We start from the raw sequence: 26,001 nt of genomic DNA on the forward strand, positions 1-26,001 counted from the left end.
AGTCCCACCAACAGTGCACCAGGGTTCCCTTTTCTCCACAGCCTCACCAGCACTTGTTGTTTGTTGATTTATTGATGATAGCCATTCTGACCAGAGTGAAATGGTATCTCATTGTGGTTTTTATTTGCATTTCCCTAATGATTAGTGAGGTTGATCATTTTTTCATATGCCTGTTGGCCATCTGTATGTCCTTTTTAGAGAAATGCCTCTTCATATCCTATGGAAACAAGTTTTTTTTTTTTTAAAAAAAACGTGTTGCACGTGGTCCTTGGGGCCACACTTTGAGAAACACTCCTAATCTTCTGTGTCTACATCTCTCATTAGACTGTTGTCATCTTGAGGTTAGGGCCAGTGACCTAGTCATCTTTGTACTCCCAGCAACTAGCCCAGGTCCTGGCACATCACAGGGGCTTGGCAGATGTTTACTAAATGAAACCACATCACAGAACAAAAGACTATCTTGATAGATCAGTCAGGAAAACAGAAATGACACTAGGTATTTCAACAGAGAAAATTTAAGGAATTAGCTAAACAGGTGTTAGAGGACAGAAAAGTGAGCAGGAAACACTGAGGTGACACAGAGGTAAATGCTTCTCATCCCTAGGGCTGGAGAGACACAGAGAAGGGGTTAGGCTTGTCATAGTACCGACACTTGTGTTTCAGTACACTTAATTGAATGTACTAGTATACTTTTATGGCTCAAGAATCTTAGACATGTTCTGTCACAACATAGGAATTGTGTATTTGATACCCAAGTCTTTCTTTAAATTAAAAAGAACCCAAGCGGGGCTGGGGGAAATGTGGCTATAAAGGGCTGAAACAAGGGAGCTCGATTCTAGTGGAGGTTGCACATATCTACATATGTGATGAATTTGCATAGAGCCTCACACAAATGCAGACACACACACACGCGCGCACACACACAAATACATATAGATCTGGTGAAATCTGAATAAGCTCCAAGGATTGTACCGAAGTCTATTTCCCAGTTTTGATAATGTACTCTAGTTACACAAGACGTTACCATTGAGAAAATGGGGTGAAGGGTACATGGACCCTCTCTGTACATTTCTTTTGCAACATCCTGTGAATCTATAATTATTTCAAATAAAAAAAATTTAAAAAGTAACATAAGTGTCTTTATTGCTTGTAGAAAGGACCTGTAGATGAAACTGGCTGGGTCATTAAAAATGTCTTGTCCCTGCCTATTGTCAACAAGAAAGAAGATATTGTGGGAGTAGCTACGTTTTACAACAGGAAGGATGGAAAACCTTTTGATGAGTATGATGAACACATTACTGAGGTAAGTGCAATTATAAAATAATGGCGGTAAATGAAATTCATGAAATAACAACAGAAAATGCATAGTGATTTGTTTTTCTGCAATAATATTTCTGAAGGGCAATTCAGACATGAGTCACACATGGTTGCAGTCAATAGGTTGTTGCTGTGTCATTTCTGTTTTCTGACTTCTATAAACTGCAATATTTTCTACCAAAGTATGAACTTTTGGTTTAATTGAAATTCTCTACAATACTAGGAAATTGGGAAAGAAGGTTTGTATCTCCTCTCTCCCTACCCCACTTGTATTCTCTCTATTCTCGCTCTCACCCCAGCCCTCTCTCTGATTTTCAGGTCATGTTTATTATATTGGATTCTTGTAATTTCTCTCTTCTATTATAATTATGTATTCAGGGTGCATGGTACACTTTGAAAATCAAGGGCTCAGCCTATTTTATTGTCTGGGGCATTATAAGTATGTTTTTTCTTATATTAAAACAAGGAACTGGGTTGTCAGTGGTGGAAGAGAGATCGATTGATAGGAACGCATGCAGACTGCTGCCTCCAAATCAATTTTCCTTTGATTTTAGAGAATTGAATCACATTTTATCCATTTCAGACTCTCACGCAATTTCTTGGATGGTCTCTTTTAAATACTGACACCTATGAGAAAATGAATAAGCTAGGAAACAGAAAGGACATAGCTCAGGAAATGCTCATGAACCAGACCAAAGCTACTACTGATGAAATCAAGTCTATTTTGGTAAGTGGAGAACTCAGGCCTGTGGGCATCGGGTGGTATCTAACCAGGGCTCTGGAATTCACCTAATTTCCCAGAGGTCGACAAGTGAGAATAGGTTTAGTCCTGAGCTAACGAGGGCAAGAACAGAAGAAAGTGTTCGGGGAAGTCCTGGGTGGCCCTGTGTACACGGACCCTGCTTGACTTCCAGGCTGCTTGGCGGGAATAGCCCTTTGTAAGAAACAGCTTCTGGGTCTGTAGGAGCTGGAGTAGTGATGTCTAGATTCAAGTGTGTTAGCAAGGGAAAAAAAAGTATTTCCAGGAAGGGAAATGTATCATTCAGCTATTGCCATATAATGCTACATAGCAACTATTACATCTCAGTGGGATACAACAATAAGCATCTATTTCTCACTCATGCATTTGTGGGTTGAACTTGGTTGGGCTTGGCTTCAAGCTGTGAGTTTGGTTTTCTCTATGTGTCTCTCTCATTTTTCTTGATCAGCAGCTACCTGATAGATGTTCTTTTCATGATAATGACAAAAGTGCAACAGAGCAAGCCTCCTGTGCAAGCACATTTCAAGTCTTTACTCATATCACATTCACTGAAATTCTCATTGGCCAAACATGACCAAAGCCAACATCATGGATGATGGGGGAGCAAGTAGATAGTTGCTAACAGTATTCTAATTACCACCAATTGAAGGGAAAATAACACACACACACACTATTTCTATTCTTTTTATTTACCTAGCTTTTAGAGTGTGTGCATAAGTATAGTTTTGCTGGGGTGTTTTTTTGGTTTGAGTTTTGCTGTGTGATTTGAGAGTTAAGAAAATATGACTCAAGAGTTTGAGATTTGAAGATGGGGAGAATAAAGGGAAATTGCTATATACTAATAAAAAAGCAGATGTAAGCCACTCATTTTTCTCTTTCTTTCTTACCTACATACAAACAACCCATCTCTCTCTCTCTCTCTCTCTCTCTCTCTCTCTCTCTCTCTCTCTCTCTCTCCAGCTACAGTTACATTGTTACATTTTGGGGGGAATAGAAAAATCAATCACATTCAATTATTTCTTGGAGGAAACTCTCCATACTCAGGTGCTGTAGGTTTTCTTTGTAGCCAGAATGCATCTTCATTATGGAACTCATTAGAGCATACTTTAAATGTGTTTTAAGTGATTTTAAAAGCAGAGGAATCAGATAGAAATCTTCTCCTTTATAGAAATTTCACCTCTATCATTTTTACATTTTAGAGATTTAAAGAAAAGTTAAATATCGATGTGATTGAAGACTGTGAAGAAAAACAACTTGTCACAATTTTGGTAAGTGTTTTACTTCTATCCTTAATGTGCTTTTAATAAAATTTATTAGGACATGCTTTCTCATTTTTCAAGTAAGTGTTGAGTTTCCTCTTCCCTGGCACCTTTCAAAGCTAAAAAGGAAGGATATTTCTTCTAAACAGATAATCTAGCTCCCTGCTTTTCCCTCTCTTTGTCCCCTACAGTCCAATCCACAAAGGTAATTTAGAATCACAACTAAATTAGGCTACAGCAAAAGAGACTGTAGGCATAGACTCTAGAGGTATTATGGACTGGTTTATTTTAATAGCTGTGGATTACACCATGGCCACCCTAGAAGACATGACAGAATTACAGAGAACATAGACCCTTCTAGGCACAATTATCATCCACCATCTCTAGCTTCTCTTCTGGAGCCTGCAGGGATTCAGTTTTTTTCCTATTGTCCACCTATTGGGCCACCCCTATTATTTCTGGTTGAAACTAACTTCTCTTCCAGTTCATTAATCCTAATATTTTGTGTCTACTACTAAACCTACCCAAACCCATTTTCTACAGTTTACTATTAAACCCATCCAATAAATTTTTAATTTCAGAGGTTATCTTTTTCAGTTCTAGAACGCTCATTTAACATTTTTTTTTTAATTCCAGCTCTGTCTTAGAACTTTTCATCATGCTATCTACTTTGCCTAAATTCTCCATCTTGATACCTATGTCACCTATAGGTCTGGTTCTACTATTTATTTTTATTCTTAGCTTTCAGTCATTTGATTTTAAAGCTTGCTTCATATTTTTTTCATTGAAAACTGGACATTGTGGATAAAAACTTGTAGGGGCTGTGGACGATATTATCTTTCTGCAAAGAGGGCTAGATTTTCTTCTGGCAGGTGAATTGAGTTGGTTTTGGATTTTGATTTTAGGGATGGTCTATTTCAGCTTTCCCCTTACAACGAGGGTTAGAGCACTTATTTCTAGACCCAGGCGCTGCAGGTGCTGGGACAGATGCCACAGCCAATAAGAGAGACATGATCTCACCCTTGCACAGCTCACAGTCTCATGGGAAAGTGTCCCTGAGCATGTAAAGAAAATACAATAGAATTGAATGAAGCGATCATTTACTATTTACTGAATATTTCTTGAATAGGGAAAATGAGAAGTTGAGTATTAAAAATGGGTAAAACTGAGGCAACTAACCATTTTATTTTGTATCATAGGGGGAAAAAATAGCCACTACAGTCAGGTTTGGAATTGAATCCCATCACTTAGAAAGTTTCTTGATGGGCACTGGACTTATCAAGGGGATCACTTCATTGACTGTGTAGATGTCTGACCTCTGCGCTGTACACCGAAAGAGCTGAAATAGAATAATTTTATATGTCAACTATTATATATATATATATATATATATATATATATATATGTCACAGGAGGTGGAGTATAGCATAAGGAAGATAGTCAATGGTATTGTAACAGCTATATAAGATGTCAGAGGGGTAGTAGCTTGGGGGAAGGGGACTATCACTTTGTGAGGGGTGTAAATGTCTATTATATTGTTTTATACACCTAAAACTAAAAAAAAGAAAAGAAAAGAAAGTTTCTTACTATAGCTGAGTCTCAGTTTCACCACCTGGAAAGTGGGGATAGTTGTGCAGGTCTGTTGTGAGGATACTATGCACAAAGTCCATAATCCCGTGCCAGGCACGGGAAGGCTCCGTGATTGCATGTGGTATCCATTTATTGTAATTTTGTTTTACACCTAATGCTGAATATGTGAGGTTAAAGGGAAAAAAGGTGAATGCAATCTGACACAGTTTGTCCTTATTTCAACAGAAGGAGGACTTGCCAGACCCAAAGGCTGTAGACCTGTATGACTTCCGCTTCAGTGACTTCCCCATTACAGAGCACGGGCTGATTAAGTGTGGACTACGACTGTTTTTTGAAATAAACGTGGTGGAGAAATTCAAAGTGCCCGTAGAGGTCAGGTGGTCTTTAGTGTAAAATACTGAGTGATTCTGCTGCTGTACTTCTCTAATGTTTCCTGTGGTTCAAAAGATTAACTTTAGTTTGGAGTTTAAATTATTATTAACTTTGTAAATATATCAGCTTAACCCCTGTAAACAAGACCCACTGATCTTTGTAGATAAGATTGTCACAGACCTCCTAACCTTTAGCATTCTGTTCCAAAGTCTGAACGGTGTTGTCTTCTTTCGGTAACAGGTTCTTACCAGATGGATGTACACCGTGAGAAAAGGGTACCGTTCCGTCACCTACCACAACTGGCGGCACGGGTTCAATGTGGGGCAGACCATGTTCACTTTGCTGATGGTAGGTACAGAGCTGTCAATCACTGCAAACCTGCACATTTTCCTTTTGAACATGGTGAGACCTGGAGATGGTCCATTGGCTTAGATCAGTAATTTTGGAATTCAAGAACATAATTCCATAAACGCTAAACTCTCCTGTAGATGATGCCAGACAATGTGGGTATCCTGGGGCACTTGGCTGGATTATCACTCTGACAATCACATGCTTGCCTCCTTAAAGGAAATTGCTGTTACCTGCTGGGTTTTTTTTTTTCAGCTACAGTTGACATACAATATTATATTAGTTTCAAGTGTACAACATAGTGGTTAGGGATTTGTAGAATTTACCAAGTGATCACCCTGATAAATTTAGTACCCACCATATATCTGACACCATACGTAGTTATTACCATGTTATTGACTATATTCCCTCTGCTGTACTTTACACCCCCATGACTGCTTTTGTAACTGCCAATTTGTACTTCTTAATCCCTTCTGCTTTTCACTTACTCCCCTCAACTACCCTCTCATCCTGCTGGGTTTTGTAATTGGCTAGAATGAATTATAATACTCAACAAGAAATAAAGCCAACTTGCTCTAAAAACACAGCAGGTCCCCTTCTCTGTTGCAAGTAGGCCTGACTCCATGTGCTGTAAAGGTGTATTAGTCCATGTACATGCATACTGGTATATGTTTTTTAGACAGGAAGACTAAAGAAATACTACACAGACCTGGAAGCCTTTGCCATGCTTGCTGCGGCTTTCTGCCATGACATTGACCACAGAGGCACCAATAATTTGTATCAGATGAAGTAAGTGAACACACATGGCAAGGTCGACATACATTGATGACGTTTAAAGGTGTCTAAGGGGAGGATGAATGAAAAGCACCTTGTGAGCAGGTTTAGTTGTCAGTATCTTTAATCTCCTTTAATCTGGAACCATTACTCAATTTTTTGGTTGCTATTTTTAGAGTCTAGGCCAGTTGTTTTGCAGAATAGGCCTCAGTTTGGATTTGTCTGTTTCCAAATTACTAGATTCAGGGGAAACATTTTGGGCAGGAATTCTACATAGATGATGTCATGTCCTTCTCAGTGCATTGCATCTAGAGACACATGATATTAATTTGTGCCATTATCTATGAGGTTAAGTTAAACTATTTGTGAATAATGTCTAGCCGATCTCTTTTATGCAAAGGTACATTTCTCCTTTTTATTAATCTGTTACGCGTTATTAATACTTTCAGACTGGGTGAATATCTAGTTCCCCAGGAACATTTCTTGACTGATATTTTTAAATCCAAAGGAGTTAAAGATACCACTCTTTTTTACTTGAATTGAGCTTTATTAATTTTTTTAAAAATCTTCAGTGCTGACACAGAGTAGGCATTTGAATATGCTAAAGTTATGATCAATTGATTAGACATAGTCTAAATTGTTCCCTAACTAGACTATTTGGTTTCCCAGACCCGTTAGTGACCTGTTAATAACTACTCTCTGCCCTAAAGTTCTGTTCTTTCTGAAATAAAATGAAACTTCTCTACTAAGGCTGCCACCCATATTTCTGATGTCTTCCTTCCTGAGAGTTATTTATTCCAAATTTCCATAACAAAGTCTCCACATTATCTATATAGACCTTTGGCCTCAGTCTCTCTCCATCTTTTCTCTTTTCACCGTTTTATTTTTTATGTCACTTCCCCGTCTCAAACAGGAAGAATTGAAGAAAGATAGAATAGCAAACACTGAGGTCCCCACTTACCCAAAGCTGTGACCTAACCATTAACAAATGGGGTATTTAAGTTTAAATTTATCTCACTGTCTTGGAAGAGGAAAGAAGTTTATAGTGATTTTCATTTTGGTCCCTGGAAATTCTTTTTTTTTTTTTTTAAAGATTTTTATTGGGGAATTGGGGAATGGGAACAGCGCTGGGGAATTGGGGGAAGGGGAACAGACATGTTGCTGTCCTTTTGTTCTTCAGTCTGGTTGTGGAAGACGTTGCTTCACGGGCCCAAGTTGGCACCATCATTGCGCTCTTCCCGGGTGAGGCAGATCAGTCGCCGGCTTCTGGACGGCCTCTCACGGCGGCTGCTGGCCGCTCATGCTGGCTGCTGGCTACACATGGTAGCCCATAGCAACCCACTGCAGCAGGGGCTGCAGCCTACGCCGTCGCCAGCGACTCACAGCAGCCCAGCTCCAGGCTGAGCTGTTGTTCAGCATCTTAGCTGTAGAGGGCAGTGTCACTGGCCCTCATGTGGGATCCGAACCGCAGCCCTGCAGCTCAGAGCTGATGCTCCCAAGTGAGCTCTTAACCAGCTGAGCCACTTGGCCGGCCCTAAAGGATTTTTTTAAAAGAGCATGTTCTCATCTTCTAAATCTAAAAAAATTATTTTCCAGTATGCTACTTTTGACCATTTCACAGGCATTAAGGGAGAAGGAGGTGGAAGAAATGAAAAAAATCCTCAGATAGTCAAGATTCTATATTGTATAGACTTATGTGTCATCTTCAAACAGCTACTATAATGGCATATCCTTCTTGTCCTAGATCCACATCTCCGTTAGCAAAGCTTCATGGATCTTCTATTTTGGAAAGGCACCACCTGGAGTACAGCAAGACTCTCCTGCAGGACGAGGTACATGAGCCTCTATGTAGGGCAGCTCACAGGTTCTGATTCAAAACACTAACCCACAGGAAATGCTTGGAAAGAGGATGGCTTTGAGTTATGGAGGCTGACAGTGGACACCTTTACTAAAGTCAATTGACAGAAATTGCTATAGTGCAACAGTTTTTGAACAACCAAGTTGGAAGTAGCTGAGATAAAGGAGAAAAGAGCCAGGGAAAGTCACAGAATCTCTACGGGTCTGTGAAGAAAGAAGAAAAAGCTTATGGTGAATGTGAAAGGGCTCCATGCCATCCTAAAGTATGTATACATGTAAAGAGGAAAAATGGCATGAAATCGAGCTATAGGACAAGTGCCATTAGAGAGGCACTGAGAGGTCCAGAGGGAGTGGGGCATAGGTGAGGACAGGGACAGACAGGATCAGGGTGGCTCTATGCAGGAAATGGCTTTGAGTTTGGTCTTGAATTCACGTTGATTTGTACATATCATGTCCTTCCATGGGAGGTAGTCATTCTTCCCTTTTTCAATTTTATTTAAGGAGCATATAGGCAGTGGAAAAGTTGTGTATACAATCTATACTTATACTTAAAAAAAAAATCTCTTGAGAAAGTTCCAAACCAAAAACAACGAAAAGGAGTCATTTATTAGATGGAGGGGAACACTGTTTAGTCATAATAAAGAATTTGTTTAGAATCACACCTGCTCATTAGGATAAGTAAGCCCTCTTGAGAGTGAAGCTTTTCTGTTTCGATAATGATCTTTTATTAAAGGCTCAGGGGAAAGGATACACAGAAATATGTCCAAGTTTAGACATAACACTACATTCTTCTAGGTAATGAAAAGCCAGATGGGAAAACTTATAAGGCAGAGTGACCAGGCAGAAAAATGGAAAAAGAAAAAAAATGACTTGAGTGTTTTTAATAGCCTATGATTAAGGCAGCGCCCAGACATGGGGACCCAGACCAACTGTGACAGAATTATTGGTGTAGCAGGGCAGGTGTGGGCAGGCTGTTAAAAACAGATCCTGGGCTTCTTTTCATGCTGATGGGGCTCTCTGGGGTGGGGGTCCAGGAATCTGCATTTTCAATAAGAACTTTAATAATTCTGATGTACAGCCAGAACTTCTCCATGAAGTAGGATTTATGCCATAAAAATGATGATAGTATCTGTTCTGTGAGAATTAAAAGGTGTAAAATTGAAAGTAATTCAGAAAGAGACAGTAAATTGTTATTATCCAATTTGTTATGAGTCTCTGTTTTACTGGTCGGGACAATCTTATATTTTTGGGTAAGAATTTTCTATACATCCCACTGATTTATGTGATACCACAGGCAGATCGTGTCAAATATATTATTTAATTTCACATGTACTTACTACAGGACAATGTGTTTAAAAACTACAGCCAAATATTTAAATGCTTAACATTTGGAAGGATCCTTGTATTTTGTATGTTTTTCCCTTCTAGTATTTGAGAGTTTATAATAGAGTTGTGGGTTTCCATCTTAATTGTTTTAAAGTTATTTACTCAGCAGTCTGAACTGGTTTTGATGGCTACATAAAGGCTTATTATTCTTTCTAAAAAGGAATATTGCATCTCAGTAATCTTTACCTTCTTGGTAAGGACCTGTCTACGATGCTATTCAACCTGCTAATTGCAGACTTTTAAGGACTGTAAATAGAGTCGCTAAGCAATGCAATCTCAGAGTTTTTTATAAGCGGGCAAATTGAATGCTGAAAAAAATAAAATTTTTAGCCATCAGATGTTCTGTATACATTTTTGGGGGACAACGCAGTTCTTTTATTTACTTTTTTGTATAAAGGAAATATTTACATTAAAACCCTTTTTTAAAAAAATAAGGGAAATGCTTAAGATTTATCTAGCAATTTTGCCATTTTGTGGGCATGACTCAGACATTTTGCTTTGCAGATTATAAGGCTTTGATATAAAATGTCCTCCTATCCCAATTGAGTGGCATTCACAGCTTTGAGGACTATAACCACCTGTGTTCTAACCAGACATAAATCTGCCCTTTAACCTGAGTGGCTAGCTGGAAAAATGTTGTTCGTCAAATTTGTAAGAGTATACATTTTAATACTATAACATATTGTAGAAATGACAAAATAAATTGCTCAGCATAAATCGCAGAACCATTTTATTATTCAAAACACTTCACTACAAAGTGAACAATAATTCTATTTGTGCTTTTTTGTACCCACTCCATCTTACGAAGAAGAAATTAAATATCTTGTGTATGGTTATCAGCAAGCCATGGATACCTGTTGGCGATCTTCTCTTACGGGCATTGCAGGTACCACCCTGAAGATCAGAACTGCCTGCCCTTTCTGTGGCTTCACCTCACCTGGATTGAATCAGAGCCACTTCTACCTATTTGGGTGTGCTACATACAGAATTGATGTATTTTTGTCGCCATTTTAATAGTAGGGGGAGAACAAAAATAGACTCTTTCCATGAGTGGGTGGGGCCCAGCTGGAATGGGGCTGGGAGATAGGCCTCCTCTCTTGCGCCGTTGCACCTGTGTCTACACCACGTTTTCAGCACCGTCCTCGGGAGAATAAATGGAATGTTACACGCTTACGTAGTTTTAAAATTGATTTAATAATTGTCAAAATGAGAGGACATTGCTCCAATGACTTTTGGCTTTAAAGCGTTGCCTTGAAGAGGTAGACATGGTCAGTCTGATTTTCTCCCTAGCATGTGAATTGCTTTTTCTGCATAGATGATCTTACGACTCTTTATTCGTCATTTTTTAGTGGCTGTACCTGAATGTCTTGATGTTAATCACTTTCCATCAGGTTTTATCCTGACTATGGATTACACTCGTATGAGCTACCATTTCATGTGTTTATTGGCCTTTTTAAAATTATTAGTTTCAGGTGTACAAAACAATATAATAGTTGGACATGTACACCCCTCACAAAGTGATAACCCCTTTCCCCCAATCTACTACCCCTCTGACATCATATAAAGCTGTTACAATTTCAATGACTCTATTCCCTATGCTGTACTCACACCCTATGACTATGTATCTATATTAAATTATAGTTGACGTTTATTATTATTCAGCTTCAGCTTCAGGTGTACAGTGCAGTGGTCAGGCATCATTGGCCTTTTGATGTTCTGTTTTTTGGGTTACTTGACTTTGCTTTTAACTTGATTTGTAGGAATTCTTTATATATTCTGTTTTACATGTCTTTTGTTGGATATGTGTATTGCAAATATCTTCTCCCTGAGTTGCCTTTTTATTCTCTGAATGATGGATTTCGATGATCAGTCTTAGTTTTAATATAGTCCAAGTTGATCAATTTTTTTAAAATTGGCCCCTTTTTTTTCCTCTTAAAAAAATCTTTGCCTACTCAAGACTGTGGAAATATTTTTCTGTAAAAGTGGTATTGTTCTATTTTTCTAATTTAGATCCACAATCCTTTGCCAAATTAACTTTATAAATGATGTAAGGTAAAGATTTAAGATACATTTTTCTTCCCATGTGGAAATCCAGTTGACACAGCACCACTTATTCAAAAGGTCACCCTTTTCCCACTATACTTCAGTGCCATTTTTGTCATAAATCAGGCAGCTGTGTAGGTGTGGCTGTGTCTGCCCTCTCTGTTGTTCCACTGGCCAGTTGGTTTCTCCTTTGTCAAATACTATGTTATTTACTATACCTTTCTAATAAGTTTTAATTTCTTAGACTGTAAATTCTCCAGCTTTGTTCTCCTTCAAGATTGCCTTGGCTTTTATTAACCCTTTGCATTTTCATATGAATTTTAAAATCAGTTTGTCAACTTACAAATGCACAGACATACACAAACCTGTTGGTATTTTGCTTGGAATTGCATTGACTCTATAGATTTCTTTTTGTGCTTATAGTCTTTATGCAGAGGTTTTATGCTGTTTCCTTTTGAAAATGACTCATCCCTTAATGGAACCAGCTCTCTGCTGAAGAATACTATGGGAGAAGGGCAGGAATTAGCTGAGGAAATCTTCAGCTTCCTGTTTTATTGTCTCAAACACTCTCATCAATTCTATTTCTTTTGTCTTGGAAACTGCACTTCTTTGATTGCGGCTCTCCAGAAATTGGTGAGGCTCATATTGAGCAAAGCTGATGCATTACAGGCTGTCTGTGTTATCATCTGGCCATTGCTGTCTGTCTGCCTTCCTTCATTTCTTGTTACCTATGGCTTACTCTTTGTCCTAGGAGATTAAGTAGTTGGAGTCAATACAAATGTATCTCAGCATAGCTTTTCCATCAACTTCTCTGTTGCTGTTCTGTAGTCAAACTGGGTCTTGGGGTTATATACTTATTTTTCCTGTGTGCTGTGCACATCCGGAGACTCCTTGCTCTAATTAAAGGATCACTGGCTCTAGGTTTATTTTTAAAAAACAAACAAACAAAAACCATTGCATATGTGCATATGTGTTTAATCCTCATTTTTTTCCAAAATTTAATGGAGCTTCCAAAAATGCATTTAACAGTAAAGAAAAAGAAAACGAGAGCTAATGGAAAAATAAGAAAAATAAGATGAAGTATGGTAAAGGCCCAAAATGTGCCCAAAATGTGCACAGTGAGGTATAAACATTTACTAGACATGGGCCACCCATTTGGTCAAGAGCTTTCTAACAACTAACACAAAAACATAAGCAGGATCTTTTATATGAATCTATAGCTATAGCGTAAGAGAAACCACTTAGGAGTGTCTCATTTAAAAACCTTATCTATGAAAGGAAGAGAATATATAAAAGAATATAGAATTAAGAAAGGGTTTTGCAATTAGTAGACTTGTACATATTTTTAGGAAACTGAAAATGAGTGAGAAAAACAGGTAAGAGTGAAATTCAGGTATATGGTGCTAACTATAAAAAAAGCAGTACTGAAAGTTGAATGTATACCCTTTTTCTTTGACTATACTAATTTTAAAAGTATGTCATTATTCATCTTTTTTAAAAACTCCAATATTGATTTACTTTGTAAAGTGAAAGGCCTTTTGACAGTCTGTGAGCTTTAATACAGCTGTTTCATTATTTTGGATTGGAAAAAGGTAGGACTTAAATGGACTACAAAAAGATTAGTCATATTTATTTTTATATTTCTCTTTATACGTAGCCTTTTCTCTCACACACACGTATATTTAGCAAATAGCAACAGGTATCCAGGTTTACAAATATAAGTAACATGCATTAAAATAATTGGTGCATAAAAAATAAATATTGATTTATTTGGTCAATGGTTATAGATTATGTACTCTGTACAATCTGACACTTGGTAGAGACAGGAAGTTCTATCCTAAGGGATCATTTAAATTCAACAGGAAGTTCTATCCTAAGGGATCATTTAAATTCAACAGCCTGTTTTGTTTCCCACCTACCCCCATTCGAAAATGTTTTTATTTTGGTTTTTCTAATAACTTTTTGTTTAACTTTATTTTTTTAGATTACATATATTTAAGGTGTATATGTTTTGATATACAGATACATAGCGAAACAATTACTAGTCAAGCTAATTAACATATCCATCTCCTCACATATTTACCTCCCTGGGGGAGGGGGGGGGTGAAAACCCCTGAAATCTACTGTCTAGCAAATTTTCAGTATACAAACATCTTAAGTATTAAAATGTCTTCATGTGGTTTTAACATTCCTGTATTTAAAAGTTTAAGGCATTTCTACACATGCCCCCCCACTTTTCCCCCTAGCACAGCAATCAAGGATGACTTTACGTTTCACTGGATCTACAAAGTATATGTTGGAATCACATAATGCACATGACTTTTGGGACATAAAAATGCACATCAATGAACAAATAAAGGCAGTGATTCACTGACATAAACATGCCATTGGGTCCCACCAGTCCAAAGGCAGGCCACCATGGTACCAAAATGAGGGGCAGATTAAGTGGGATTAAAATTACAAATGCCTCATTTATTCTCCCTGGCTAATCCAGACCAGGTTGAAAATAGCCTGTATCCAGAAGATTTGGTTCAGAGATGATAGATGGATATGTCCAAGGGTCTCTGTGAACTGTCTCAAGTAAGAAGCCGAATTTGATCTAGACAAGCTTTCTTTTCATTTATTGTACTTTGGCGTGTTCAACAGCCATTTCTTCACTCTGTCAATTTAAAAAGACTAACTATAGTTGCTATTATGAACTCGTTATTTTAACCAAAAAAATCACAGCTTCCCTTTCTATAATTTATATCTGCTGTGTAAAAATACTTTTTTTTCTTGCCCGGGAAGTTGTTATAAAAAGATGACTTAAGTGAAGATTTTCATAAAATGTAGTATAGTATGTAAGTACAATTTGAACTTTTGTACATTTCTTGCTTTCTAATATTTCAATCTCCTGGAATGACAGAGAGCCACATTTGGTCTTGGGTTTGCAATTCTGTTTTAACCTGAAGCTAGCCTCAAAACTTTATGTAACAATGATACAGCCTTTGTAGCTATTTACAGTTTTAAAATGCATTCCCAGTTATAGTCTCATTCCACAAATATTTATTGATCATAGACTAAGTGCTAGGCAGTTAGGTGGGGCAGCTGTTATTATACCCATTTGAGAAAGCAAATACTCACAGATGTCAAGTGACGTGTCCAGGATTACACAACTACCACGTGGTGAATCTGGGAACTGAGCCTGGGGCCCCTGTTGAGAGGCAGTGTAGTGCCATGCTGCATTGGTTTAGATACCAGTTCTGCCATGTACTCACTGTTTAACCTTGAGCAAGTTAATTAATCTCTCTGTGCTGTGGTTTGTTGAGATTAAGAGTATTCATAAAACACTTAGAACAGTGCCTGTTAAGTAGTAAGCATTATGTGAGTGTTTGCTATTATTATTTGGTGCTTAGTTCCGTATTCTTTTCTACATTATACTGTCCCTCTCTCTCCATAGGTTAATAGACCATTTACTCTTTTTTTCCACTGGACTTTTTCTGTATTTCATTTGGTCAAACCACTGTACATCTGCCCTTTGGCCTGTATGTCTAAAATGGTCTATTTAGACCAACTTGCTCTGGTTTGCTAGAATACTAAGAAATGAAGCAGATCCATATGTGAAGAGGTTACTAGTGGAAACTCTTTGAAGGAGTCTAGTTAAGTCTTTGTAAAACATAACTTCAAGGAAACATTTTAAGAACAACTTGGGAGAATTTCATTATTTTTCCTACATACACAAGAGTACTAGTGTAATTTGCAGTTTTTGAAAGTTTTCCAGTGGTTTCTATGATCATTTTGAAATTACCTGGTGGCTAATTCAATGTGTCAACAATTGGACACCTACCAGATCTTCTTTAATAAAGCTCTTTAATTAATACAAGCAAATTTTTAAATCTGTTGTTTTTTAAATGGTCCTGGGAGAAAACACTTATTCAATGTTCATGTTGATTACATGAACATTCGCTAATAATATCTATTTTTATAGTTTAAATTAATCTTACTCAAATCATAGAGGTTTGCTTAATCCAAGAAATAAAAATTGAAAGCAAAATAGTGAAAAACCTAATGTTTCTTCTCTCTATAGTAGAATAATCTTTATTTTTGTTAAGCATAGTTTGGTTTGTTTGTTGAATCAGAGGAAAACTAATGATTACACTTTATTGTGAATTTTCATCTTACAGAGTTTAAACATCTTCCAGAACCTAAATAAACGCCAGTTTGAAACAGTTATTCATTTGTTTGAAGTTGCAATAATAGCAACTGACCTGGCTTTATATTTCAAGTAAGTACAGAACTTCCTTATACTCTGTGTGGTTCTGCCTCCCATAAATGATCCATTGCATTGAAGTTGAAAGGCATTTATTCACACACACATTTATTCATTTTCCTTTTAGATTATCAACAGAATATCATTAAGATGCCTGACAGTGAATTTACTAGACATCTAGAAACATATTTTTTAAAGCTAAGCCCCGGATATTAAGTAGTTTGTTATCGGAAGACGTTTTCTTTATTTTTGTGTTTTAAAGATTTTATTGGGGAATTGGGGGAGGGAAAAAAAAGTTGCTGTTTTTTTGTTCTTCAGTCTAGTTGTGGAGGACGTCGCTTCACTGGCCCATGTTGGTATTATCATTGCGCTCTTCCCGGGTGAGGCAGTCACTCGCCGGCCAGTGGACGGCCGCTCATGCTGGCTGCCAGCCACTCACCATAGCTCATGGCAGCCCACTGCAGCAGGGGCTGCAGCCTATGGTGTCACCGGTGATTCACGGCAGCCCAGCTCCAGGTCGAGCCGTTGTTCACCATCTTAGTGTCACTGGCCCTTATGTGGGATCCAAACCAGGGCCCTGCTGCTCAGAGCTAGCGTCCCAAGCCAACTCCTAACCAACGTGCCACTAGGCAGGCCCTGAAGATGTTTAAATTGAAGAATATTCAGCAAGGTTGGTGCCTTACCAGAAGAGTGATGCCACCAAACCTTACAAGGTGGATCTTTGTCCTGGTGAATTTACTGTGGTCTGGAGTCTGACATTTGATCCTGTCAGTCAGGGAGATGGACAATCTTGATGATACTGACGCATACTAACCAAGCTCACAGAATTCTGACATATCCAGCAGAGCACCAGCCTATAATTTATGATAATAGTTCCCAAGGAGACTAGATACTGCAAGCTTCTGCATATTTTCTTATCAGGAACCATAAAGTTGCTTGGTGAAAATGGATTAGAAAAAGGTGAACCAGAGATAGAATTAAAATATTTAATGACCTGGATGTGCAGTATCAAATTGTGCCTCTCTGATCCTTCTTAAAAATTTAATTATTAAATAGTTCAAACATTAAGACAGATGCTTAGAATAATATAATTGATATCCAAATATCCATAACTCAGATTTAACAGAAGTTAAGATCTTGCCATATCTGTCTTAGATCTTATTTTTTTTAAGGAGCAAACAAGTGATACAAGTAGGGCACCCCACCCCTACTGCACCATGAATACCTCCCTCTCCTCTGCCTCACAGTCACCAGCATCTTGATGTTGATGTGTATTCATCCTTTCTATCCATGTTTTTACATGGTATTGTGAAGGGGTTTTTTTGTTTGTTTGTTTGCTTTTTAAGCTGAGCCATCCTGCTACCTGTTGGCAGCTCATCGGCTGCTCAGCTCGGGCTGGACTCGAACCGCTGTTGCTCAGAGCTCAAACTCTTGAGTGAGCTCTTAACCATCTGAGCCACTCAGCCGGCCCAAGTGAAGTTTTTTTTCATTTTCCATAAATGGTATCATACTGTACATACCTTCCTACAACTTGCTTTTTTCATGCATGTTTTTTGGGGTTTTTTTTTAAGATTTACCTTGGTGGTAAATGGACATCCAATTCATTTGTTTTAACTGTATATTCAACTGTATGAACATATCATAATTAGTTCAGCCGTTCTTCTATTCATGGACATTTAGACTGTCAACTTTTCATTATTACTTATAATACTACATTATATGTCCTTGTAGATATATGGGAGTTTCTCTAAAGTACATACTTAGAAATGGGTTGCTGTAGGGTTTGCATATCTTAAATTTTAAACATTGCAAAACTGCACTCCTAAGGCATTGTGTCACTTTAAACTCCTACCAGCTGTGTACAAGAGCTTCTGTGAGTCCTTTTCTGGGTTACTCTTGATCTGAGCACATTTAAATCTATTTATTTATTTTGTTAAACTGAGTGTAAGATGGTATCTTATTGTTCAGATCTGTTTTTTCTTGTTTATCTGTGAGCTTGGACATCTTTTCATTTTTTTAGGTTCCAATTTTTTCTTGGTTTTCTACATTATAATATCGCATGACAGCCTGTGGCCTTTATGTTATGATCTCTTTTGTCACATGTAACAACATTTTCAAGCTTATCAATTTTTTTTTCTTTATGGCTTGTGCTTTTTGTCTTAAACCCTTGCTATGCTAAGGCTACAGAGCTATATACCCTTTTCTCCTCTCCCCTGACCCCTTAGATCCACAATGTGGACAAAGGATGCAAGGTGGGAACATGAAATCTGAAAAGCACATATTAAACATACTTTTTTATCTCTGATCTGATATGCTAAAAATATTGCACAACTATATCTTTTTTTTAGGAAGAGAACCATGTTTCAAAAAATTGTTGATGCCTGTGAAAATATGGAAACTGAAGAAGAGGCCATCAGATACGTAACTGCTGATCCAACCAAAAAAGAGATTATCATGTGAGTGATCAGAATTTTATTCCTCTTTTGGCAAAAATAACTTATTTTGTATGTCTATTTTAACAATTTTTGTTTTCTTCCAAAGGGCAATGATGATGACTGCATGTGACCTGTCAGCTGTAACCAAGCCCTGGGAGGTACAAAGCCAGGCAAGTCCAGTTATGTTCTCTTTGCTGCCACACTCTCAGGCACCGTCTAGGTCCCGTGTCAAAGTGAATAGGAAGATACCTGGTAATCTCAGAACTTTATTATAGCTATCAGTTATATGACTATATATTTTATAATTATCTTTCATTACCCTGAACTTGTCCTCTCAATCGGTTTATAATTTGAAAAAGAGGAACTTGAGGAGTTAAGACAAAGATAAAATGTTCCCTGTTGGGTTTCCGTTAATGAAGAAAGGCAAATAGCTTTCAAGAGCTCACAAATGCCAGTAAGACAGTATTGATCAGGCCCCAGACCAAGACACGCAGAGGGAATACTGAAAGAAAATGCTTCTTGAAAGAATTCCTTATCATTGAACAGGCTGTGAAATGTTTATATATAATTATTCAGGGACTGTCTGAATTTTTTCAGTAGAGGTGATAAATCAGCACAAGACAAGGATGAATCAGTAGTGCCTTCCTCTATCAAGGGTGGTTTTGCTCCTACAACCTCGTCTTCAATGTGCTGTAAACTATTAGAAAGCCCTGAGTTTGTGTTCAAGGGTGCCTTCCATGGGAGTTCTCCCCAACCTTGGGGAGCTGAGAGTGGGGAGCCACTAGTTTACCACTGGATTTCTTACTAATAATTGCATGAAAGAAGCTTCTTTTTCCCTCAGTAATTTCTTGGGAAAACCCTAAGCAGAAGAGAAGCCAGAATTCACTGAGTTCAACTATAAATGTGGATATATAGTACTATATGTATTTATATGTATTTGTAAAGATAGAATAATTAGAACCATCAAGTCCAAAGCCAAAGACTTGTGCTCCTTCCGCCCTGATGTGCCTGTTCTTCTTCCTCTATTATTCATCCACACAACCACCCAAGCAAGGCCAGCAACCTAGCGTCTTGCTTGAGTCCAGCTTCTCCATTTCAAAATCATTCCTGTCTATCACCTGTGCTACAACCTCCGTTCAGACTTTCATCAGAACTATGGTGATAGCCTCCTAAGTGATGCTCTCTCATCACTAACTCCCCATTCTTCCTCGGAGCTGCTGTTGGGTTTTATAAATAGAGCCTGCTCAGCCATTCCACAGCTTAAAAAGCTGTCTAAATTCTCCATTGCCAGAGGTTTTCAACCTTTAAAAAAAAAAGTCTATTTTCCCCCCACAAAAAGTTGTACAAAAATCACTTTATAGGGGCAGTTGGTTGGCTCAGTTGGTAAGAGCGCGAGCTCTGAACAACATGGCTGGCAGTTCGATTCCCACATGGGCCAGTAAGCTGTGCCCTCTACAGCTAAGATTATGAGCAATGGCTCCACCTGGAGCTAGGCTGCTGTGAGCTGCCGTGAACTGCCGTGAGCCACCATGAGTGGGGCTGTCTAATGGATGGTGACCAGATGCCTCAGCTGGGAGAGAGAGCAATGGTCATAATACCAACATGGGCCAGTGAGCTGCGTCCTCCACGACTAGACTGAGAACAACAGCTTGACTTGGATTTGGGGCGAGGGGGAGCAGGGGGGAGAAACACTTTATAAAAGAGAAAAAAAGCAACACTACTTTAGCTTCAGTCTCTCTTGGCCTCCACCTTGGGCCACTAGGGCACTTTGGAGAAACCCTAGGGCTCAAGAAATAAGAACCATTGGCCTAGAGAATCAAGTTCAAACTTCCCAGCAAAGCTCACATGGCCACTCACTACCTGTCCTTAACATACACGCCCCCCCCCCCCCCCCCGTTCACTTCCCATCACTCTCTCCCATGTCACCACCTACACTCTTAAGCTCCTACTCATGTAAGCTCTGGACGTTTAATTTTATCTCTGCACAGTCTCCCTCTCCTGTTTAGCTGGCAAACTACCATTCATCCTTGATGATAAAGCACAAGTGTAACCTCCCTCCTTTATGAAACGTATCTTTACTCTCGTTTCCTTGATCCACAGCACTTCATACCATTTCTATTATAGCACTAACCACTCTGTTCACGTGACTGTCTTCACTAGACTATGAGCATCTTACAGAAAATGGTTATATCTTATTCCTTTTGGCAAGCCTGGCTCATGCCAATGTAAGGCTAGTAGATGTTCAATGAACTTGATATTGGTTTTTTTAAAAGCTATATAAATTAACCCTGAAATATCGGCACACTGTAACAAATAAAGCTATGTGCATGTGAGAGCATGTGTACAAGCACACATGCAGATAGACGCTAGATGCTAACAGGTAAGCAGGACAAGAGGATCTGGGAAGCTTTAGAGCCTGAAGCATTATGTAATGGAATTAAACATCTCCTCTTTTTATTGTTGAGGGTTGGTGGCAATAGCAGATAGGAGGTAGGCACTCTCAGAATGAGCGCGGAACACAGAAGTAGGAAGAGAAATTCCCCTTCCCCAATTCAACATAATCTGTAAATGACATTTTTTAAAACCAAAGAGCATATGGTATGGCAGTACCCCAAACATTAACTATGAACCCTATCCTTAAACATCACTCATGCTAATTAAATGCATCTTCTTTATTAAGTTGCTTTCATGAACCCAATTTTTCTTATTTGCAGGTAGCACTTCTGGTTGCGCATGAATTTTGGGAACAAGGAGATTTGGAGAGAACAGTGCTGCAGCAACAACCTATTGTAAAGACCTTGTCATAAAAATGCACTACTTATTAAAAATTGATACAAATTTGTCTATTTTGTTCACTGAATTTGAGAAAACGATCTTTAAAGGATTTATTTTTCTTTCTAGCCTATGATGGACAGAAACAAAAAAGATGAACTACCTAAACTTCAAGTTGGATTTATTGATTTTGTTTGTACTTTTGTATATAAGGTAAGTAAGCAAATTATTTGAGTGAAATACATAATCATCTGGATGAGACTCTTTCAAACTATAACCCAAATAAAAAAGGCACCCACATGGAAAGCCATTGTGGTGTCCTTATTTCTCCAAAGTAGTTTGAGGTAGTATCCTGATCTCTCATTCAGGGCTGGAATAAAAGGAGACCTCAGATGTGAGCAAATTGAACAGACTAATTAATGTAGGCTGTTCTCTCCCCGTTTCCAAGGCACTGAATTAAGCTCATCCTAGCAGCTCTGAGCACAATTCCTTACGGTTCCCCTGCATATAAAAGTACTGAATATCAACCATATAATTTAAGTAGTTTTTATTATTTTTTATTATGAAATACATATTATTTAGAATTAGTTTCAGCTGTACATTAAGTAGTTTTTGACCTCTACATTTCTCTGTAGGAGTTCTCAAGGTTTCACAAAGAAGTCACACCTATGCTGAGTGGTCTTCAGAATAACAGAATGGAATGGAAATCCCTAGCTGATGAGTATGAGACAAAGATGAGAGTAACTGAAGAAGAGGTGAAAAAGCAGGAAGAAGGAAACATGATCGAAAAAGGTTAGATGGACTTTTTACTTCTTGCTTCATCCACTCTAGAAGGTGGCTGCTGAGGTACCTCTGCAGAACACTGAGTTTTTAGAAAGAATATGAAAACCACAGAAATCAGTGGGATCAGGGTTCGGTGAGCAAACAATTTCAGTCCCAACATTGTGCATTAGCTTGAGACTTTGAGCAACTTGCTTAACATCTCTGAGCTTAATATTCCTTTCTATGTAATGAGAAGGTTTTACAGATCTCGGGAGACTTAAGGAAGCCCTACATGTAAAGCAAAGCTGGCCAGCTGGATGAGGTGACTGACAGGTACTCTAAGACTCAGCCTGCGCTTCAAGTGTCTCCACACAATGCTGTTTTCCCCGATGAAATTTCTACTCGTTAGGTTTAACATATTCAGAAAGCCTCTGTTAAGATGCTTACGATCAACTATTAGTACATCAGATGTCTCAAAATGTTATCTTTAAAGTGGAATGCTAATGTGATGACCTCATATTTTGTCTTGAGAGTTCAGCACTCAAGGTTGTGTAAGCAATTCCTGTTTAACAAAGAAATTGTATCTATCTGGAAAGGCCTTGTACAACAGAAGATACAACATTCCTTTTAGAAGATTCTATTGTGTTTAGTGGTATTTTAAAGACTTCATAGAGGGAGGAAGTATTCTGCTGAAAAGGTTCAGGATGTCCTTCAACAGAATAAGAAGTTTCAGACTCTTTGATATCCAGTCACTTACGTACTCATTGGTTGTCTATTCTGTACAAGGCCTGTGTTAGGCAGGCCCTGGGGAAAGATGGGGTCCTTATCTCACAGATCTTACATCTGGTGGGGAAGCTGGATATTAAGCCAATAAATGAACAACTGATTATCCAACTATAACTGTCAGAGAAAGCATGAGGTGTGTACCTGGAGCATCCTGGAAGTCTTTCCTGAAGAAGGATGCTTATGCTAAACACTTAGGCTTTGGCTAAGCAAGGAAAGAAAAAGGGGTTGGGGAGGAAGGAAAAGAACAGAATATATATGCACAAAGGCCTCGAAGTTGGCAATAAGCCTGGTGCAACTGAAACTTAAGAAGTGGTGTCAACGGGGTCTAGAAAGCAACAGGGCGAAGCACCAGTTAAAGCTGGTAAGCAGTCAGCTCTGCCAGGTAAGGCCTTGCCTTCAAGGCCTTGCTAAGGATTTGTCCCCTAGGAGTAATGGGAAGTCTTAAAAGGGATTTAAACAGGAGAGCGGTAAGATCTGATTTGCACTTCAAAAAGATAACAAAAGTGGTCACTTCACTGAGCAAGTGAAAGCAAAGATATTTCTTAGTACAATTAAATCTTTATCTCAATTTTATGATGAACAGGATATCAGGCCCTTTAAGTGGCTCCTGAGATTTTCTTTTAGTATTCAGTATATTGGACATGGATCTTCTATACTTTATGTGCATAAAAAATTACTTCTGCATTTTCTTCCTACTACACTGAGGCCTCTGGGAACTAGGAACATTATTTTGTGTTTCTAGGCAACGAGCATTGTGCCTGGCACAAAGAACACCTCAGATTCCCAGATTGTGTAGTTCAGTAGTTCTCTTGAGAAACAGATGTTATAATTGGCTAATCATTTATTAGATTCTATTTTTTAAACAGACCAGTTCTGAATATGAATACAGGATTTTAAATGGTCAAACCCTTAGTATTTGCTATAAGTTAAAACTATTAATTAGGCTCTAAAGTTGATACTAATATGAGTGTTAGAATAAAAACACTGTATTTCCACTGACTCTCACTAATACTGCTTTTCTCCTTTTTACTAGCTGCAGAAGATTCAGGAGGTGGTGGCGATGACAAAAAGTCCAAAACATGTCTAATGTTGTAATATAATACAAATTGTTTTCAAATACTGTTTCTACTTTTGAAGAAAAACAAAATATTCAAAAAAAACTTCAGCAAATTTCATTCAGCAAACCATCAAGTGATAGAAAAAGAGGAGCTTTGGTGGTGGCACACCTTTCTCTTGTGACTATCAAGAGAAAATATACTGCTAACCTGAAAACCCTGGCGGGTAAAATAAAGTTCAACAGAAGTGCAAAATAAGATGAAAATGAGTGCATTTTTTGGTGCCAATTTGTTTTAAATTAAAAACATATAATCCTGATACTAGTCACCAATTCTTGTTTTTAAGAGTTCTTATTATATTCATTTGCTAGGGCTACCATAACAAAATATCATAGACGGAGTGGCTTAAACAACAGAAATTTTTATTCTCACAATTCTGGTTGGCTGGAAGTCTAAGATCAAGATGTTGGCAGGGCTGGTTTCTTGTGAGGCCTCTCTCCTTTTTTGTAGATGGCTGTCTTCTCCCTGTGTCTTTACCTGGTTTTTCCTGTGTGTCTGTGTCTTCATCTCTTCGTATGGGGTCACACACTGGATTAGGGCCCACTCATACAACCTACTTTTGCTATAACTACCTCTTTACCCACCCTACCTCCAAAATACAGTCACACTGTGAGGTATGGGAATTTGAATTTCAGCGTATGACTTTGAATGTCAATGTATGACATAATTCAGCCTATAACATTAATAATTGTGATTTATACTACAAATCCCTTCCTAAACTAAAAATAATCAACATGTCTTAATGTAAGAGTAAATGCAGTATAGAATGTATCAAAAAAAAGGATGTCAAATGTTATTCCATCTGAAATGCGTACCATCTCTTTCCTCTATTTTTACCACTTTTGGTAGTTTATAAAACTATGTCTTTGTCCTATGCCCATCCCTCTCTGCACGTCTGAAATCAATTATTTTATGTGTAGCTAAGAATATTCTTTTATGTTCAGAGCTATTCTTCTCACTGAAAGAATTATCAATTTATAAGACATTACCTGGATAATCCCAATGTAAGTTAAACCAGCTAATATTATGCATTAAAAAGCATGTGAATTAATTATGCAAGAACTTTATTATCAAAAGCCATTTGGAAGGACTTCAACAGAAGTTACTTTTAAAAAAAAAAGATTACTAGAACTAAATACCAGGCATTTTATCAAGAGATAAAATGACTTATCAAGAGAAACTAAGGACAATCAACTACTTCTACTACATGGTGTAAGTCTGGACATCAGAAAAATTTAAGATTTCTTCTTTTAATATCTATAATCATAGACCAAATTAGAAAACAGACCAAATAATAATTACACCATAGATTTTGTCAAGATACCAAAATTATACTGAATTGAATTGACGATCTATGAACCTCAAAAGTTTTGTTATACAGAGATACTAATTTTAAGTAGTGAAGAAGTAAGTCACCATTTGTTATATTTTTACAAGTTAGGTACTTAGCTTCCCAATTGCTACTCTCACATTAGAATGTAAGGTCCATGAAACAAAAGCTTTTGTCTGTTTTAGTCTGTTTGGTTCACAGCTCTATCCTAGCACCTAGAGAAGTGCCTGGTATAAGTTAGGTGCTTGGTAAATATGAATGAATAATATTTTGAATAAATCTCATATCAAACAGGTATAAATGAGGAGGGCCTGTATGTTAATAAAACATTTCTAGGGGGAAAAACACTCACTCGATATATACACCCAAATGACTGTTGTCTATTTAAGTTATCACCTTGGGCAAGTGGTACTTGTACACCTTATTTCTACTGCTTAAAATAATTTTGAAACTCCACTTCTAGCATTATTTTAGAAACTGCATAAGAAATCTCTAACTTTATGTAATTTTTGATCCCAAAATGTCAGTCAGCTCAAAGAACTTCCCCTCCTCATTCACTAGAAAACAAATCATGGGGAAGAGATGCGCCACCACTGAAAGTCTGAAAAAATAGGAACTTTGCGGGCCGGCCGAGTGGCACGATGGTTAGGAATTGGCTTGGGACGCCAGAGGGCCCGGTTCGGATCCCACATATGAGGTCCAGTGACACTGCCCTCCACAGCTAAGATGCTGAACAACAGCTCAACCTGGAGCTGGGCTGCCGTGAGTCGCCGGTGACAGCGTAGGCTGCAGCCCCTGTGGCAGTGGGTTGCCATGGGCTACCGTGTGTAGCCAGCAGCCAGCATG

At 38.1% G+C, this 26,001-nt stretch overlaps 1 protein-coding gene across 1 annotated transcript in view; it reads left to right on the forward strand.

The window, feature by feature from the left end:
• The window catches only part of PDE6C (phosphodiesterase 6C), a 36,987-nt gene extending 12,795 nt beyond the window's left edge, over positions 1 to 24,192 (forward strand). The window contains exons 9-22 of the mRNA XM_019639109.1: positions 1,154 to 1,303; positions 1,901 to 2,044; positions 3,277 to 3,345; positions 5,152 to 5,298; positions 5,539 to 5,646; positions 6,326 to 6,435; positions 8,165 to 8,252; positions 15,870 to 15,970; positions 18,304 to 18,411; positions 18,497 to 18,560; positions 21,105 to 21,179; positions 21,292 to 21,375; positions 21,798 to 21,954; positions 23,744 to 24,192. Of these exons, the coding sequence (XP_019494654.1) occupies positions 1,154 to 1,303; positions 1,901 to 2,044; positions 3,277 to 3,345; positions 5,152 to 5,298; positions 5,539 to 5,646; positions 6,326 to 6,435; positions 8,165 to 8,252; positions 15,870 to 15,970; positions 18,304 to 18,411; positions 18,497 to 18,560; positions 21,105 to 21,179; positions 21,292 to 21,375; positions 21,798 to 21,954; positions 23,744 to 23,805 (1,467 nt within the window). The 3' untranslated portion in view covers positions 23,806 to 24,192. The remainder of the gene's footprint in view (positions 1 to 1,153; positions 1,304 to 1,900; positions 2,045 to 3,276; positions 3,346 to 5,151; positions 5,299 to 5,538; positions 5,647 to 6,325; positions 6,436 to 8,164; positions 8,253 to 15,869; positions 15,971 to 18,303; positions 18,412 to 18,496; positions 18,561 to 21,104; positions 21,180 to 21,291; positions 21,376 to 21,797; positions 21,955 to 23,743) is intronic.
• The last annotated feature ends 1,809 nt before the right edge of the window (positions 24,193 to 26,001 follow it).

This window comes from Hipposideros armiger, unplaced genomic scaffold, assembly GCF_001890085.2.
Source record: "Hipposideros armiger isolate ML-2016 unplaced genomic scaffold, ASM189008v1 scaffold_42, whole genome shotgun sequence".
NCBI lineage: Eukaryota > Metazoa > Chordata > Mammalia > Chiroptera > Hipposideridae > Hipposideros > Hipposideros armiger.